Here is a 14,617-nt window from a genome sequence, read left to right as displayed (position 1 = left end):
TGCCCCAAATTTCTTGAAGTGGTCCCTCATGGCTGTTTTAACCAGATGATTTCTATAGCTGTCATGGATTGCTGACTGGCAAATGACTGTACTGTATAAATGCATTATATTTTTAACACAGGGATGCTCTAAGCTGCATAGCAATTATAATACGAGTTAAATATTAGTGTGTAACAATTAGTCAGACCATCCCATTTAAAATGCGAAGCCAACATCTAAGGCTTTGTCATTAAATATGAATAAACAAACCTAAGTAGATGCCTCTGAAGAGATTGTAGAAGAGATTGTTTTGTGGATCATACCCAATATCGCTCTTGACATAGGTTAATCAAAATAAGCAATCGCTTATTTTGATTACACCCGCTTCCCGCTTATACCCGATTTGATATACCCGCTTCTCTCTGCTCCCCCACAACAAAAAGTCAATACATTCGGCATGGTCTGCTGGCATAAATCAAATAAGCAACCACGGCAATCAAAATAAGTTGGTTAAAGTGATTTAGAGTGTTTTGATTTGTGTGTTGTCAGCTTTGTCTGATATCAACAAGCATACACAAATGAACAATAAACATGAAAGCTGAAACCAGCCAAAAATTTGCCATATCATGTTTTTATTACAAATGCTGCTGTCAACAAACAGGTGAGTTAAAAGGATGTTCAACATATGGCCTACTCTAAGTTAGGTTAAGTTGGTTAGGCGCATGGCAAGTGGCAATAGGAATTGTGCAAGGATCAGTAACTCACAACTGCTGCTGTGATACAAGCAGGTTAGACAGGATGAGATGAAGTAAGGTTCCTTTAGGTTAGGCATAGTTGGGCTACTTTCATGGAAATAAACATTGGTGTTTTGTAAGAAACAGTGGCAACATTTTTGTTTTCCCCGACCCCATCTTAACAGAAGCCTGAGGTATGTCTATTGTGGTTGACTTGGTGATGGGCTGATGTGTAGGAGTCCAAGGTTTTCTTTGTTTGAGTATTTTATGTTTGTTGAATTTTTTGTTGTTATTTTGTTATTGAATTCCTTTGCTTTGTCTTGTGTTAAAAGTACTGTGGAGGCAAAGTGCGAAGTGCAGCATCAAATTATTGGTGTTAATAATTTTTATGTTCATTGCATTGTCATGAAGTTACTATGCTTGAAAGTATTCTGTTTCACTTTAATGGCCAAAGATGTGAAAAAGAAGCAGCTTTGTCAGGTTTCTGATATTACGTCCATGCCAGCTTGAAAGAGATGTCTTTGTTTGCTAAAGCATCAGTTACGAGCCCATCAGTTCCATCTTTTGTGAATTGATTTTTTCGCTCCCGCACGATCTTTTCGCGACGGAATTTTTCACTCCCACCCTAGTTCAAAAGCGATTCTAGCTCCCTGGGTGATAGTGTAGGAAATGAGGGGCGAGGGGGTAACACAGAACGCATTTTTTACCTGTGACGTTGTCAGTGTTAGTTTGCTACCAATATTTTCGTATCAGTATAAATCGAAGTAGTTAGCTATCGTAGTCCCACTAGTTTGGGCATCCCATTCTTTATTAAAATTAGATGAGTTTGACCTAAATTTCATTTGAAATGAGTTAAGGATTGCCGGGAAAAACTAGGGTCATGACCAAAGTACGTTTTGGTGACCGACGAAACAACAAAGCAGGATATCTTAAATGCGCAATCTGCATCTGACTAGAATAAGGATGTGAACAAACCGCACCCAATACCAGTACGTCAAAGCGATAATAAGCCTACACGACAAGGCCACTGACCACGAGACTTCGATGATGTCATATCACTACGACATAGTCACGCTCCCTCTCGTAAGAATTCAGGAGGCAATGAGACTTTTTTTCTCAAAATTTTGATATCTCTCCCACGCGTATCAGCACACGTTATCAATTACACATGAAACTTGCTTCTACATTGGGTGTTTTTATCTCATTTGTTTTATTTTCCGCTCAGTACTCAATCTGCGCAGGTGAGTTAAAAGGGTTAAAACTTTTTTCTCAAAATTTTGATATCTCTCCCACGCGTATCAGCACACGTTATCAATTACACATGAAACTTGCTTCTACATTGGGTGTTTTTATCTCATTTGTTTTATTTTCCGCTCAGTACTCAATCTGATTGATTTCTTACCGCGGCGACGCCTCTTCAGCCTTCCGTTCATGCTCTATCGTCCTCCGCCATCCCTCCAAACGTTTAGACTCGCGCTTAAACTCATCTTATCTCGATGGCGTTTGAATCAAGATTTTCAACATCACCTGAGTGTGTGAGTCCCGGCTAACATTACCTGAGTGTATGAGCCTCGGCTTACACCATCTGAGTGTATGAGCCTCGGCTAACATCATCTGAGTGTATGAGCCTCGGCTAACATCACCTGAGTGTATGAGCCTCGGCTAACATCACCTGAGTGTATGAGCCTCAGCTAACATCACCTGAGTGTATGAGCCTCGGCTAACATTACCTGAGTGCATGAGGCTCGGCTAACATCACCTGAGCGTATGAGCCTCGGCTAACATCACCTGAGTGTATGAGCCTCGGCTCGTGTTCCGTTCCAGTGTGCTCGGCATTTGTGCCGTAGTCACGAGAAGTTATTTAATACCCTATCCATTCCACCACCACACCACGCGTGCCCACTTTCTTACGCCAAGCAGCCACCATGCACACGCCGACCAGCACAGGTGCAGTTAGTGTGGCCAGTCAGCGCGGGTGGGTGCTGTCAGTGTCGCTAGTCAGCGCGGGTGGCTGCAGCCCATCAGTGCTCAGTATTCAAGCATCTCACTCCATTCCGTACCCCGCCCCCATCCCCCCACCCCCGTCATCTTACTGCTGTCGCAGTGGAGGAGCGCTTCCATTCGCCACCTCGGAGTCTCTACTCTTTCCACCGGAGGCCGTTCAGGAAGGCGCCATGCCAGCCGGGCGGCGGCACGGCCGCGCCCGCACCGTTTGAGGTCGGCTATGCGCTCGGCACGTCCATTAGCCGGAGATAACATGGGGACGAGGTGGGCTGGGCGGCCGGAGGACGGCGCGCCGTCTCATTAGGCTATTAGTCGCGCAGTCGCGCTGCTCGACGCCGACGGCCGCCACTCGGCCGCCCCCTTTATCAGCCGGCGGCTAATTGAAATTTTACAACTTGGCCGCCGTCATGACGTCACGGGATTCGTTATTGTCTCAGTTGCGCCGAACGGCCCGCCGACGAAATTTCGTCGGCGACAACTGTCAAACGGGCGAACTTTTCGGCCGGCCGCGTCTTGGACGGCAGCTGTAACTCAGCCAATCGGGTTCGTCGGAAGCATGAGGGGGAGGGATCTGTCGTGTCTCCCGAAGTCAGCACAAAGACCGCGGGCGGCGGACGCCGACGCTTATGACCTGCCCAAAGCCTGTTGATTATAGGCATTAAAAGTCGCTTACATAATGAAATACGCCCACTTTCGCCCATTCATTACAAAACTAAAACAAGGCGAAACTTTCGAGGCGACTTGCGGAATAAGCCCAAAGATTACACCAGCTACGGTGTGGTTTTGGAACAGTTCAACCGTAAATTTACCAGGAATTTCTGGGCGCCAGGGTGGCGCCGGGTAATGAATGGCAACTTTGGCTGCCTCAGGCAATAGTTGGGGCCCGCGTCTGGGCTAATATGATTAGGGAATTACATCTGTTTGTGGACAGGGACGTTGTTTTTGTGAGTTCGGGACGACCTGTCTGCTTGTTTGCCTGCGTGCGATTGCAGAGCATTCAAGCGAAACCGACCAAAGGCTGAATTATGAGAGCATTCAGACAGCCAGCGTTTCTTTGATCACGTGCTTAGGTACGAGATTGCTAAAACATAGTCAACTGCCATTGTGTGGCACGATTTATACGCTCAGTAGTAAATTATAATGGTGTTAATGAAGGTTTATCGCTAGCGATGTTAAAAAGCACAAAGAAATGTAATGGGGTGCTGCGTAAACAATCATACCTGAAGTGCTTTCAGAATATTATTATTTCAGACACCTTTCCCGGGAAAGAGGCATCCGAACATATTCTTAAAATTCCTGGAAATATATAGGTGCTGGTTATTAGCCATGTCACACAGTATGTAAGCCTGCTTCAACACGGCTAACTTTAGCAGCTTGCTGCTCGGTCAATCAAACTTAGCCACCATTAATGCTGCTCGGATGCTGCAGCATTCCATACAAGTGGCATGTTGAAATCTGTGGAACTTCACTCACGTCGTCAGTTTCCGCCACCCAGAGACCAGAGGTAGCTGCGGTCCATCAGATGCACCATTTGCATGTAAGCCTGCGCCAACACCCTGCACAGGAAAAGGTAGGCTTTCTAACCGAGTTCGTGTAGACCACGGCCAAAAAGCCCGCTTTCAGCTGGACCTCCAGTGTGATTTCAGCCCCAATAGATGCAAGTCTCTCAAATAGCTCACTGTTCGATCTGTACGGCTCTACCCTCACGGCAGAGTTGGTACACCTCCCACATGCGTTGCAAGTGGCGCGCGTCCGGCAGACAGCGTACACCTGCACCGAGGACGGCCGGCCGCTGCCGCAGGTGGCGTGGATCCAGCGCAGCGGCGCCGCCGTGCTGGCCGTCCAGACGGAGCGCATCGCGCCCGACCCGCGCATCCGGGTAACGCATGAGAACCGGCGTACCTGGCACCTGCACATCCAGAGCGTGCGGCCCGGCGACCAGGGCTGGTACACCTGCCAGGTCAACACCTGGAACGTCACCGAGCAGCACGCCTTCCTCGAGGTCACAGGTAGGTTAGCAGCCGGCCAACAGCAGCTGCGGGCGGGTACCCTGGGGAAGGGCTGCCTCAAGTCACAGGAGGGTCAGCAGCCGGCCGGCATTGGCTGCGGACGGGTACCTTGGAGAGGGGCTGCCTCAGGTCGCAGGAGGGTCAGCAGCCGGCCGGCAGTGGCTGAGGACGGGTACCTCAGAGAGGGGCTGCCTCAGGTCGCAGGAGGGTCAGCAGCCGGCCGGCAGTGGCCGCGGACGGGTACCTCAGAGAGGGGCTGCCTCAGGTCGCAGGAGGATCGGCAGCCGGCCGGCAGTGGCCGCAGACGGGTACCTTGGAGAGGGGCTGCCTCAGGTCGCAGGAGGGTCAGCAGCCGGCCGGCAGTGGCCGCGGACGGGTACCTCAGAGAGGGGCTGCCTCAGGTCGCAGGAGGGTCAGCAGCCGGCCGGCAGTGGCCGCAGACGGGTACCTTGGAGAGGGGCTGCCTCAGGTCGCAGGAGGATCGGCAGCCGGCCGGCAGTGGCCGCAGACGGGTACCTCAGAGAGGGGCTGCCTCAAGTCGCAGGAGGATCGGCAGCCGGCCGGCATTGGCTGCGGACGGGTACCTTGGAGAGGGGCTGCCTCAGGTCGCAGGAGGATCGGCAGCCGGCCGGCAGTGACCGCGGACGGGTACCTTGGAGAGGGGCTGCCTCAGGTCGCAGGAGGATCGGCAGCCGGCCGGCAGTGACCGCGGACGGGTACCTTGGAGAGGGGCTGCCTCAGGTCGCAGGAGGATCGGCAGCCGGCCGGCAGTGGCCGCAGACGGGTACCTTGGAGAGGGGCTGCCTCAGGTCGCAGGAGGATCGGCAGCCGGCCGGCATTGGCTGAGGACGGGTACCTTGGAGAGGGGCTGCCTCAGGTCGCAGGAGGATCGGCAGCCGACCGGCAGTGACCGCGGACGGGTACCTTGGAGAGGGGCTGCCTCAGGTCGCAGGAGGATCGGCAGCCGGCCGGCAGTGACCGCGGACGGGTACCTTGGAGAGGGGCTGCCTCAGGTCGCAGGAGGATCGGCAGCCGGCCGGCATTGGCTGAGGACGGGTACCTTGGAGAGGGGCTGCCTCAGGTCGCAGGAGGATCGGCAGCCGGCCGGCAGTGACCGCGGACGGGTACCATGGAGAGGGGCTGCCTCAGGTCACAGGTGGGTGGTCCGACGGCCAGGCAGCAGCCGCGGGGTAGGACCTGAGGATCGCCACAGAGATGTCCCCATCTCTGGTGACCGTTAGGCCGTCATCTTTTGCAAACATCGAGACGATGGCTTTGGCGGGCATCTCTGGTCGGCAAGCGCCATTTTTGTTCGCACTGACACACGGAGAAGGAAACAAAAAAACGAAAGCAAGTTATGATTGCATCGTAACAGACGAAGTTCAAAAGATCGCGTTGTTATGTTGATACAAGATCAAAATAGATAGAGCCAACTTATGGAGAAATGAATGGTCTAAACTAAAAGTTTTTAGAATGTTATGCTGTCATACCGTTACTGCGCGCCATTGTCTGTAGCAACGTTGTGATGTAGTGCAAGGTATAATACCTTTGTTACAACGAGCGCGATCTTGCTGCAACGTTTACCGATAATTTACTTGTTTTTCATGCGTGGTCAAAGACTAGAAACTGGTCCGTTAAGTAACGAGTTCTGTTGACTCCACGAGCGGCTATCAGTTGTCACCTGTCCTATCTCAGCCCCTGACCTGGCGCTCAGAGCAGCGCCCCTCTGCCAGCAGTGCTCTACCCCCGCTCTGTCTGGCCAGCGCCCAGCAGTGCCCTGCCCCCGCTCTGTGTGGCCAGTGCCTCTCTCCGCCAGTAGTGCCCTGCTCCCGCTCTGCGTGGCCAGTGTCCCTCTCCGCCAGTAGTGCCCTGTCCCCGCTCTATGTGACCAGTGTCCCTCTTTACCAGTAGTGCCCTGCCCCCCTCTGTGTGGCCAGTGCCGCCGGACATTTCCAACGAGAGGAGCTCGAGCGAGGTGAAGGCGTTCGAGGGCGACAACGTGACGCTGATCTGCCACGCGTCCGGTGTACCTCAGCCGAACGTGACCTGGCGGCGCGAGAACGACCTGCCGCTGCCGCTGAGGTCATCAACACCAGGTCGGTGGCGACAGGTGTCTGTCAGCTCGTCTGTCCTGTCCTCCACCCGCCCGGACATGTCGGCCGGACAGGCCGCCCAACGCGCCGCCCAACGTGGGCGGCGCGCCCACGCAGGCCCGCACGGTGCGCTCAAAGGCCTTACGGGACCCACCGGGGATGCTCAAGTTGTGCTTTGGCTGTGGTGGTGACGGTGATCGTGTGGCGACCAACAACACTGGCTCCGTGCTGACAGGGAACAGTTGTGACATGGGTAAGTGAAATAGTCACCAAGTTTTCGTGGGCCCATGAGCTTGATTGCTGAGTTACAGAAACCGCAAAATTACAGGCATAAAGGTGTCTTCCCCTCTGTTATAAAACTGGTTTTACCGAGGTACCAGCAGTGATGAGTAGATCAAACGAGGGCACTGTTTATTTCTCGGATAAAACCGAATGTTCGGGAGATAGGAGACTGGGCTTAGACCTGACGCAAGCACAGTCATCACACCGTGCACTCGGCAATCGATGGTGCCTCACGCAATGCACAGGTGAAACATCAATTAGGTAGTTAAAAACATCTTGATGCAAAGCGTTATGTCCCCCGCCATTTCGCCAGGCCCATCCAACACGAATTTTGCTAGCACATCAGCGTTCCAATCTTCACAGGCTCCCCGCAAACATCTCCGACATTTGTGCGCTTTCGAACCGACGCATCCCCTAACCAAACCCGCAAAATTGCGAACCATAAATCACGAGTAAGCGTAAACAGCTGGGTTGCAGGCAGATTGCTGCTGGCCGTCGGCGCTGTCCATTGCCGTCGCCGCCACGGACGGAGCTGTCCGATGGTCGTCGGTCGCGCCCCGCTGAGATACGGGGTACCCCGTCGGGCCGATGATCGCTGGCCGTCGATGGTGTGTGCGCTGATGACGAACGGCGATCGGCCGGTCAGCTGGCGGCCCGGGCAGCTGGCACGCGCCGGTCCGGCCCAGCCCAGCCCGGCGCCGCCGCCCCTGGAGCCCGGCCAGCGCCCGCTGTCCCGCTGATGGATGACTTTTTATCAGATAGTGATACGGGTGGGCGCGGGTGGCGCCCGGCCGCGCACTGCGCTGCCGCCGGAGACGCGGTCGCTAAATGAAACGGCCGGCGCCAAACGGCCGCGCCGACAATGCCCTCCGGCCGTTTGAATTTCGATGGGGTCGGCACGCCACCGCCGCTGATGGATGAGGAGGCCGGGCGGCGGCGGCTGCGGGCGGGACGGGGCCTCCCCGAGGCCTCGGGCCGGGTAGGACGCCGCGCGCTCAGCGGTCGCCGGGCGTCGACAAGCCTCCCGAAATGAAGTTCCTGTTGTGCTCGCAGACTGATTAGAAATCGACCGGCGCAAGACGGCGCGTTTTTGTCGGTGCCGTTTTGGAATCTCAGACGTCACCGGATACGCAGTGATATCCTGTCGTCCAGCATGAGGCACATTGAGACCTGGTGTTGTTTCGCACACTGATACCTGGTGTTATTACGCACATTGAGACCTGGTGTTACGTACATTGAGACCTAGTGTTGATACGCTCATTGATACCTGATGTTGTTACGCAAATTGAGACCCGGTGTTGCGCACGGCGCTGCGCTCTCGACGACTGGCCTGCTGTGCGTTGAACGCGTGATTCCTAGCTTCGTTATAGGAACTTCCAGATGGTTCACCTCTGATGGCGACAAAAACTTCGTGCCTATCTAATCAATCAAACTGCCATCGGCCTTTTTTCCCGGCGGCCGTGGTTGCGACCGAAAATTGCGAGCCTCTTAGTTGATTTATCAACTGAATGAGAAATTCACCCCTTCCTCATCTTGGCCCGGGGTTTTATTACGGGCCACAGAACTAATTTTCATCATAGGAACACAAGAAGTAGATCAATTTATCATAGGAGTGTGGAGACAGAAAAATAAGATATCGGCAAATCCACACTTTTGATTATGGGGATTGATAGAGGAAAAAATAGTCTAGATGCATGATCTTTAATCGGTCAGTGGTCACAACACTGGCTTATTGATACGCGCTGTATTATGAATGAATCAAAAACGGAATGTGCCGTCTAACCGTGTTTTGCACATACTCGAACAACTTTGTTCGTTAGCTGTGCGTTTGACTCAAATACTAGACAGGCACCTGAGTCAGAAGTCTACGAGTGAATACTCTATGGCCACCCATTTCTCATACACAAATGTTCATGTCCATGCAACATGGCTGCGAGCTCGATACGTTTCATTACCTCCTATTAGTTTCAAGGACCAGTATCTTTGATGTTTTATATTCCTCCATTGGCTGCAGCGTGTCAGTCATCCAGCTGGTTTTCGGTGCTATCAGATAATCGGCTTGCATTCTGGCATGGCGTCGAGTTCATGCTGGCTGGGCAAGTCTGTTTTTAAAGACCAGCAATCGGGCACCGTGACGATGCCCCCACCCCCATACCACCACTGTCAACCATGCCGATCCATACTGACCTCTGAGAACGGCTGCTGATCTGGGCCTATGCATGGTATTCGCAGGAGTCTCCTGCTCATCGCCGCTTATCCTGGACAGTCCCGTCTATCCTGGCCGGTCCCTGGTGACCCTTCCAGATACTCACCGCTGGCTCCGCCTGACCCTTAGTGGCGTGAACTGATTCCTTCTGACCCGTTCGGTTCCTAATGAGCCGGACTGACCTCTGCTGACCCTTCCGCCGCCTACAGTCTGCCGCCATCTGACCAGCGATCAATCGACAGAGTCGAAGCGGCATTAATCCCCGCGCGCTATTTGTCTTCGTCAGCGCGGATGGCGAACGAGAGCTGGCCGCCGCTGGCCGTCCGCGCCCGGCATTCCGTCGGTCGTCGGCAGCTGTCGACGGCGACGATCGGACGTCATCGGTGTCGACAGCGCGCACCGGGGCCCCCTTAAACGTCGATTGCCGCTATTGTCCGCGCATCGGCAACGGCCGGCGGCGCGCCGGCTGCGCCGCGAGCGAGGAGAGCCGGTCACAGGGACGACTGCTGCCGGGTACTGATGCAGGGCGGCTGGGCGCGGCTCGTCACTCCGGGTACTGATGCAGGGCGGCTGGGAGCGGCTTGTCACTCTGAATGGCTCCTCGCGCCCCTCGCGCTTGATGGCTCCCACACCGGTCCGAAGCCGACTATGGCCAGGCTCCGGGAGGACGGGAGAGGGCGTGAGGCTGGCGACAGATTGTGAGTCAGTTGGTCAGTTCTGGGCGACAGGTCAACAGATATAGTGTTGTCTTTGTGCAGGAACGAAAGATCATGTTTCACTAGGTTGGAAATACATTCAGTTTGCTCACCAGGGAAGCCGCTTTATAGGCGGTTCGCCATCGTCTAAAGGGGTCGTGCTGACATTTGCCACGCTCGGAAACCAGGTACGGGGTCAGGTCCGACCCGGGTTAATATTTTAGCACATAAAGAGCCACATGCGTCCCAAGTGACGCGCGGAGGAGCCAGAGAGCTCAAGCCTACCTGCAAACTTGCCATCCTGCATGATTGAGGGTGTCTCTACCACGGCCGAATGATAACATCACTCAGCTTTCAGTCATGACTGGGTCCTGGTCTAGCTCCGGTGGAACCCAGGTCAATGACAAAACGCCTGCCGACACTGATGGCCTCACTACATAGCCGGTCGGGTGCGGTGGCGCATTGTTTAATCGTGCCCGAGTTGGCCATTGAGCCGAGTCTGTCCTGGGTGACCACTGCAGCGATTGCTATCGTCCACGGCACACGGCTGGAGCTGCGGGCAGATAACATTGAAGCAACCTGCTCTTCTATATGGTATTGGTTCATCACATCGATTGAAGCGACGCCCACTGGATGGAACAAAACCAGAGCTGTGTTGAGGTCGACCACATTTGTATCGCTGTCCGGTCCAGCTTAGTTTTGTTATTATTTCTTTGACTGTTGTTTCTTTGCTTAGGGTTATTATATATCATATATATATATATATATATATATATATATATATATATATATTATAAGGGAATGACACATGTAGTAACAATATTAGAGCCCATTTAAGGCCCAACTTTACTTGGTGGACTTTTTTAGAGATTTATGAGGCGTTCGATTTCACCACTTGACGTCTTACATCCACTCTCGCAATAGGTTTCGAAATCCCCACCTGTGTGCTAACCACCAAATGGCACATGTTTTTAAGAGCGCATTCACGTGGAGGAAATGGGGTAAAAAGGCACCTAATATTTCAGTGGATTTCATTGAGTTCCATGGTGTGTTTTTTCCATGGCATGATTCCCCGACTCATCCACAGTTTAGGCATCGGCATGATATTGTCATCGACGTCAGACGCAACAATACCTGGCTGGGAAATAACTATAACCTTTGGGTTTGGCTTGCCATATTGACTATGCCTGTTTCCAGTCAACGTCTGTAGTAAAAGAGCGGTTTTGTGAGATGTGTAGCGCCCAAAAAGCATCGGTGAGTTCATGTGTACGAACAAGGTCGCGAATCCCAATATATTGTTTCGTGTTACAATGCTCTGAAGTGAAGGACGAATTTGCTACGTCACACATGGACCCGTGAAGGCAGTAAAAACAGCAAAGTCAGCTTTTCTTTTAGAAACGTAGGTGCTTAGAAATGCCAAAATAGAGGCAGTTTTCAGCTCCGCCAAAGGTACGTGGAAGTCATCATGTGAAATCTTTTCATCCACCGCACCACCAGTAACAACGCAGCCAATGTTTTTCCAAACTCAGCCCCCTTTCTATCTTTCTAGATTTTCGACTGGGTGCGCCTTCATGTTGTCGGGCCCCTCTCCTGTTCGTGCGTGCATGCGTCTTTTCGGTATTCTCCACGCCCGTTTACATAGGACTGGCGGTACAAAAAAAGCCAAAGTCATATTGCATGAATGATTAGCTCTAACTAAACGCATATCATAGCTTTCTTGCGCTCTAATTGGCTGGTGTCGCTTCTGTTGGTGTCATTTTGTTATCTGCACTTAAAATGTTTGTTGATTGTGCAGGTCTCTTCTCATTGGCAGCTCCCAATTGCATTTACCGTTGAGATTACTCAGACTCCATGAGTTATTTAGGTCAGCTCATGCGACAAACTCTGTGCCCAAACTTCTCCCACTCCTTTCCCATCCTGGATCTGTGGTTGAAAATTTACATGCATAGCACATACCCCAAATGCAGTCAGTCCTGATGGTAATAGCCGCGTTATAACCTACCTAAGCCTGACTTCCTCCGCGCATAATACAACAACGGTAGACAGCGCATTCGGCTAAGCAGCGCCAGGTGATTTGCGCCAGTGGCCCCTGAACCCACTCCAAGCTCCTTCTGGGTGGTGAAACGATGGAGAAGAGATTCTGAGTGATTATATGAAATCGATGCTTAGTCAAAAGCAAAACGGACCAGAGCGCATGCTCAGGCGGCATGGAGCACGAGTGTAAGGCCATCGAAGCACGACGAGGTCTGACCCAATGTAACAATATGGACTAAGTCGAGCTGACGGCAGGACCTCACAAACTTTAAGACTGAGGTATAGCAAGGCTGATATCTCAAATACCTGAAAGGGGGAGATGATTAGATACATAAGGATTTTGCGGGATACTTTTGCGTCGATTTCAACTCTTACCTCTGAGAATTTGACCCAGAATTATTTTTTACATTCGCGTAAGCATTACGGGGCCTCATAACGGCACTTTGAACGCAATTTGAGAACCACTTAAACTGGAAGAAGAACCGAACACCAAAGCGCGAAGGGTACAATGAAGAGGCTGAAACGAACAAGCAGCTTCCTAAGTCAGTCCGTTTCCTGAAAGCATCAGCTACTAATCTACCGTGTTGGACTTCTACCATCATATCCAGAGGCGGCAATTCGGTGTAAATGATGGTCTCACTTGAGACCTAGCGCCTCTCCAAGCGTTGTCTTTATGTTCGCCATTTGGTCAGCACTGTCTACGTCCATACGTCCATACGTGCACCGTGAAAGCACCGAAGCAGATGTGTTCAGGCAACTGACCGACTCAGGCAGCTGCAGGAATGATGCGGGCAAACGTCCGGACTGTTGCAAGGAAGGCGTGGTCCGTACCTGCATCAGTGGGGCCTCTAGGAACCTCTCTACTTAGGATCTCACTCAGCAGGAGCTAGCAAGAATCCGGCAAATTTCTGTCAACAATGGATTTACGAACACAGATACGATATGGTTTGTAACAAGATAACGCATAAGCACCAAAGCCCAGAGAAGAGTTCAGTGATATGAACATTCCAATGATATCCGACTTTTTGCAAAAACACTTGCCAGCCTGCAGGAAGACCATCCGAAACACCATTTTCAAGAACTGCAAATCGTGGCAACCGCAGCAAAATATTTTGCCCAACATCTACTTCCCAAGAGTCCCAAGGCATCTTCTTATGTAATGAGCGATAACGTTCCTGGGATAGGAGCCCTTGGAAGAAGCAAAAATAGTTTACTGATTTGCTTGTACCTACGGGATCTGTACGACCCATAAAATATGTTATATATGCCATGCAACGGCATCCCTAAATAGACGTCTAACGATGAGCCTGCAGAGCACCGGTTCAAAGGACCACTTGAGCGCCTGTCATGACAAACGCTTGACGCAAAACATCCTAGGATCTAATACCAAAACATCCTAGGCACTAATACCAAAACATCCTAGGATTTAACACCAAAACATCCTAGGCTCTAATACCACAATCCTGACGGAGTGTAATGACCGGAGAAGGCTGCCTATCATCGAAACTGCTAACATTAGAGATGCGTCAATTGCTACATTTATAATATAGCCAGAATAGCCAGGATAGTAAATACCTTTGATGTGCGTTAGTAATGTGAATAGTCATTTTAAACGAAATAATTTGCACTTTTCCTTAAACACACCAACGCAAAAATCTGTCATGTGCCGTCGCGTGTATTTATAACGTGATTCAGGATAACTGACCTGTATTTTTTACCTCGATGCGATGTGTTACCTTATATGCTATACCTGAGAATGGCGGAATTTTACTGAAGCGTTATGGAGAATTACTACAACGGAAAAATGCACACTCCCGCCTTATCGGTCATTCATATGTTGACTACGATGGTCGATGACATCACACACGAACATCTTCTGAAGCTCGCTCAGTCATGCGAAAAATGGAAAACACCCCGAAAAGATTGGTATCGCTAGTTACAAATGACAGAAATACTGGTTTACCACGTGTATATATATATATATATATATATATATAATATATATATATATATGCTTATATTATGTTCACATACACAGAGAGAGATATGTAGAGAGAGAGAGAGAGAGAGAGAGAGAGAGAGAGAGAGAGAGAGAGAGAGAGAGAGAGAGAGAGAGAGAGAGAGAGAGAGAGAGAGAGAGAGAGAGAGAGAGAGAGAGAGAGAGAGAGAGAGAGAGAGAGAGGAGAGAAGAGAGAGAGAGAGAGAGAGAGAGAGAGAGAAGAGAGAGAGAGAGAGAGAGAGAGAGAGAGAGAGAGAGAGAGAGAGAAGAGAGAGAGAGAGGAGAGAGAGAGAGAGGAGAGAGAGAGGACGAGAGAGAGAGAGAGAGAGAGAGAGAGAGAGAGAGAGAGAGAGAGAGAGAGAGAGAGAGAGAGAGAGAGAGAGAGAGAGAGAGAGAGAGAGAGAGAGAGAGAGAGAGAGAGAGAGAGAGAGAGAGGAGAGAGAGAGAGAGAGAGAGCAGAGAGAGAGAGAGAGAGAGAAGAGAGAGAAGAGAGAGAGAGAGAGAGCGAGAGAGAGAGAGAGAGGAGAGAGAGAGAGAGAGAGAGAGAAGAGAGAGAGAGAGAGAAGAGAGAGAGAGAGAGAG

General features: G+C 51.4%; 1 protein-coding gene across 1 annotated transcript in view; it reads left to right on the top strand.

Annotated features, from left to right (window-relative positions):
• LOC119103012 (neurotrimin) overlaps positions 1-14,617 on the top strand; it is a 37,899-nt gene that overhangs the window by 18,536 nt on the left and 4,746 nt on the right. Inside the window, exons 3-4 of the mRNA XM_037226462.1 lie at positions 4,519-4,726; positions 6,664-6,822. Coding sequence (XP_037082357.1) covers positions 4,519-4,726; positions 6,664-6,822 — 367 coding nt within the window. The remainder of the gene's footprint in view (positions 1-4,518; positions 4,727-6,663; positions 6,823-14,617) is intronic.

This window comes from Pollicipes pollicipes, unplaced genomic scaffold (assembly GCF_011947565.3).
Source record: "Pollicipes pollicipes isolate AB1234 unplaced genomic scaffold, Ppol_2.1 Scaffold_5724;HRSCAF=6776_pilon_pilon_pilon, whole genome shotgun sequence".
Classification (NCBI taxonomy): domain Eukaryota; kingdom Metazoa; phylum Arthropoda; class Thecostraca; order Pollicipedomorpha; family Pollicipedidae; genus Pollicipes; species Pollicipes pollicipes.
This window is presented reverse-complemented; position numbering and strand designations above follow the sequence as displayed.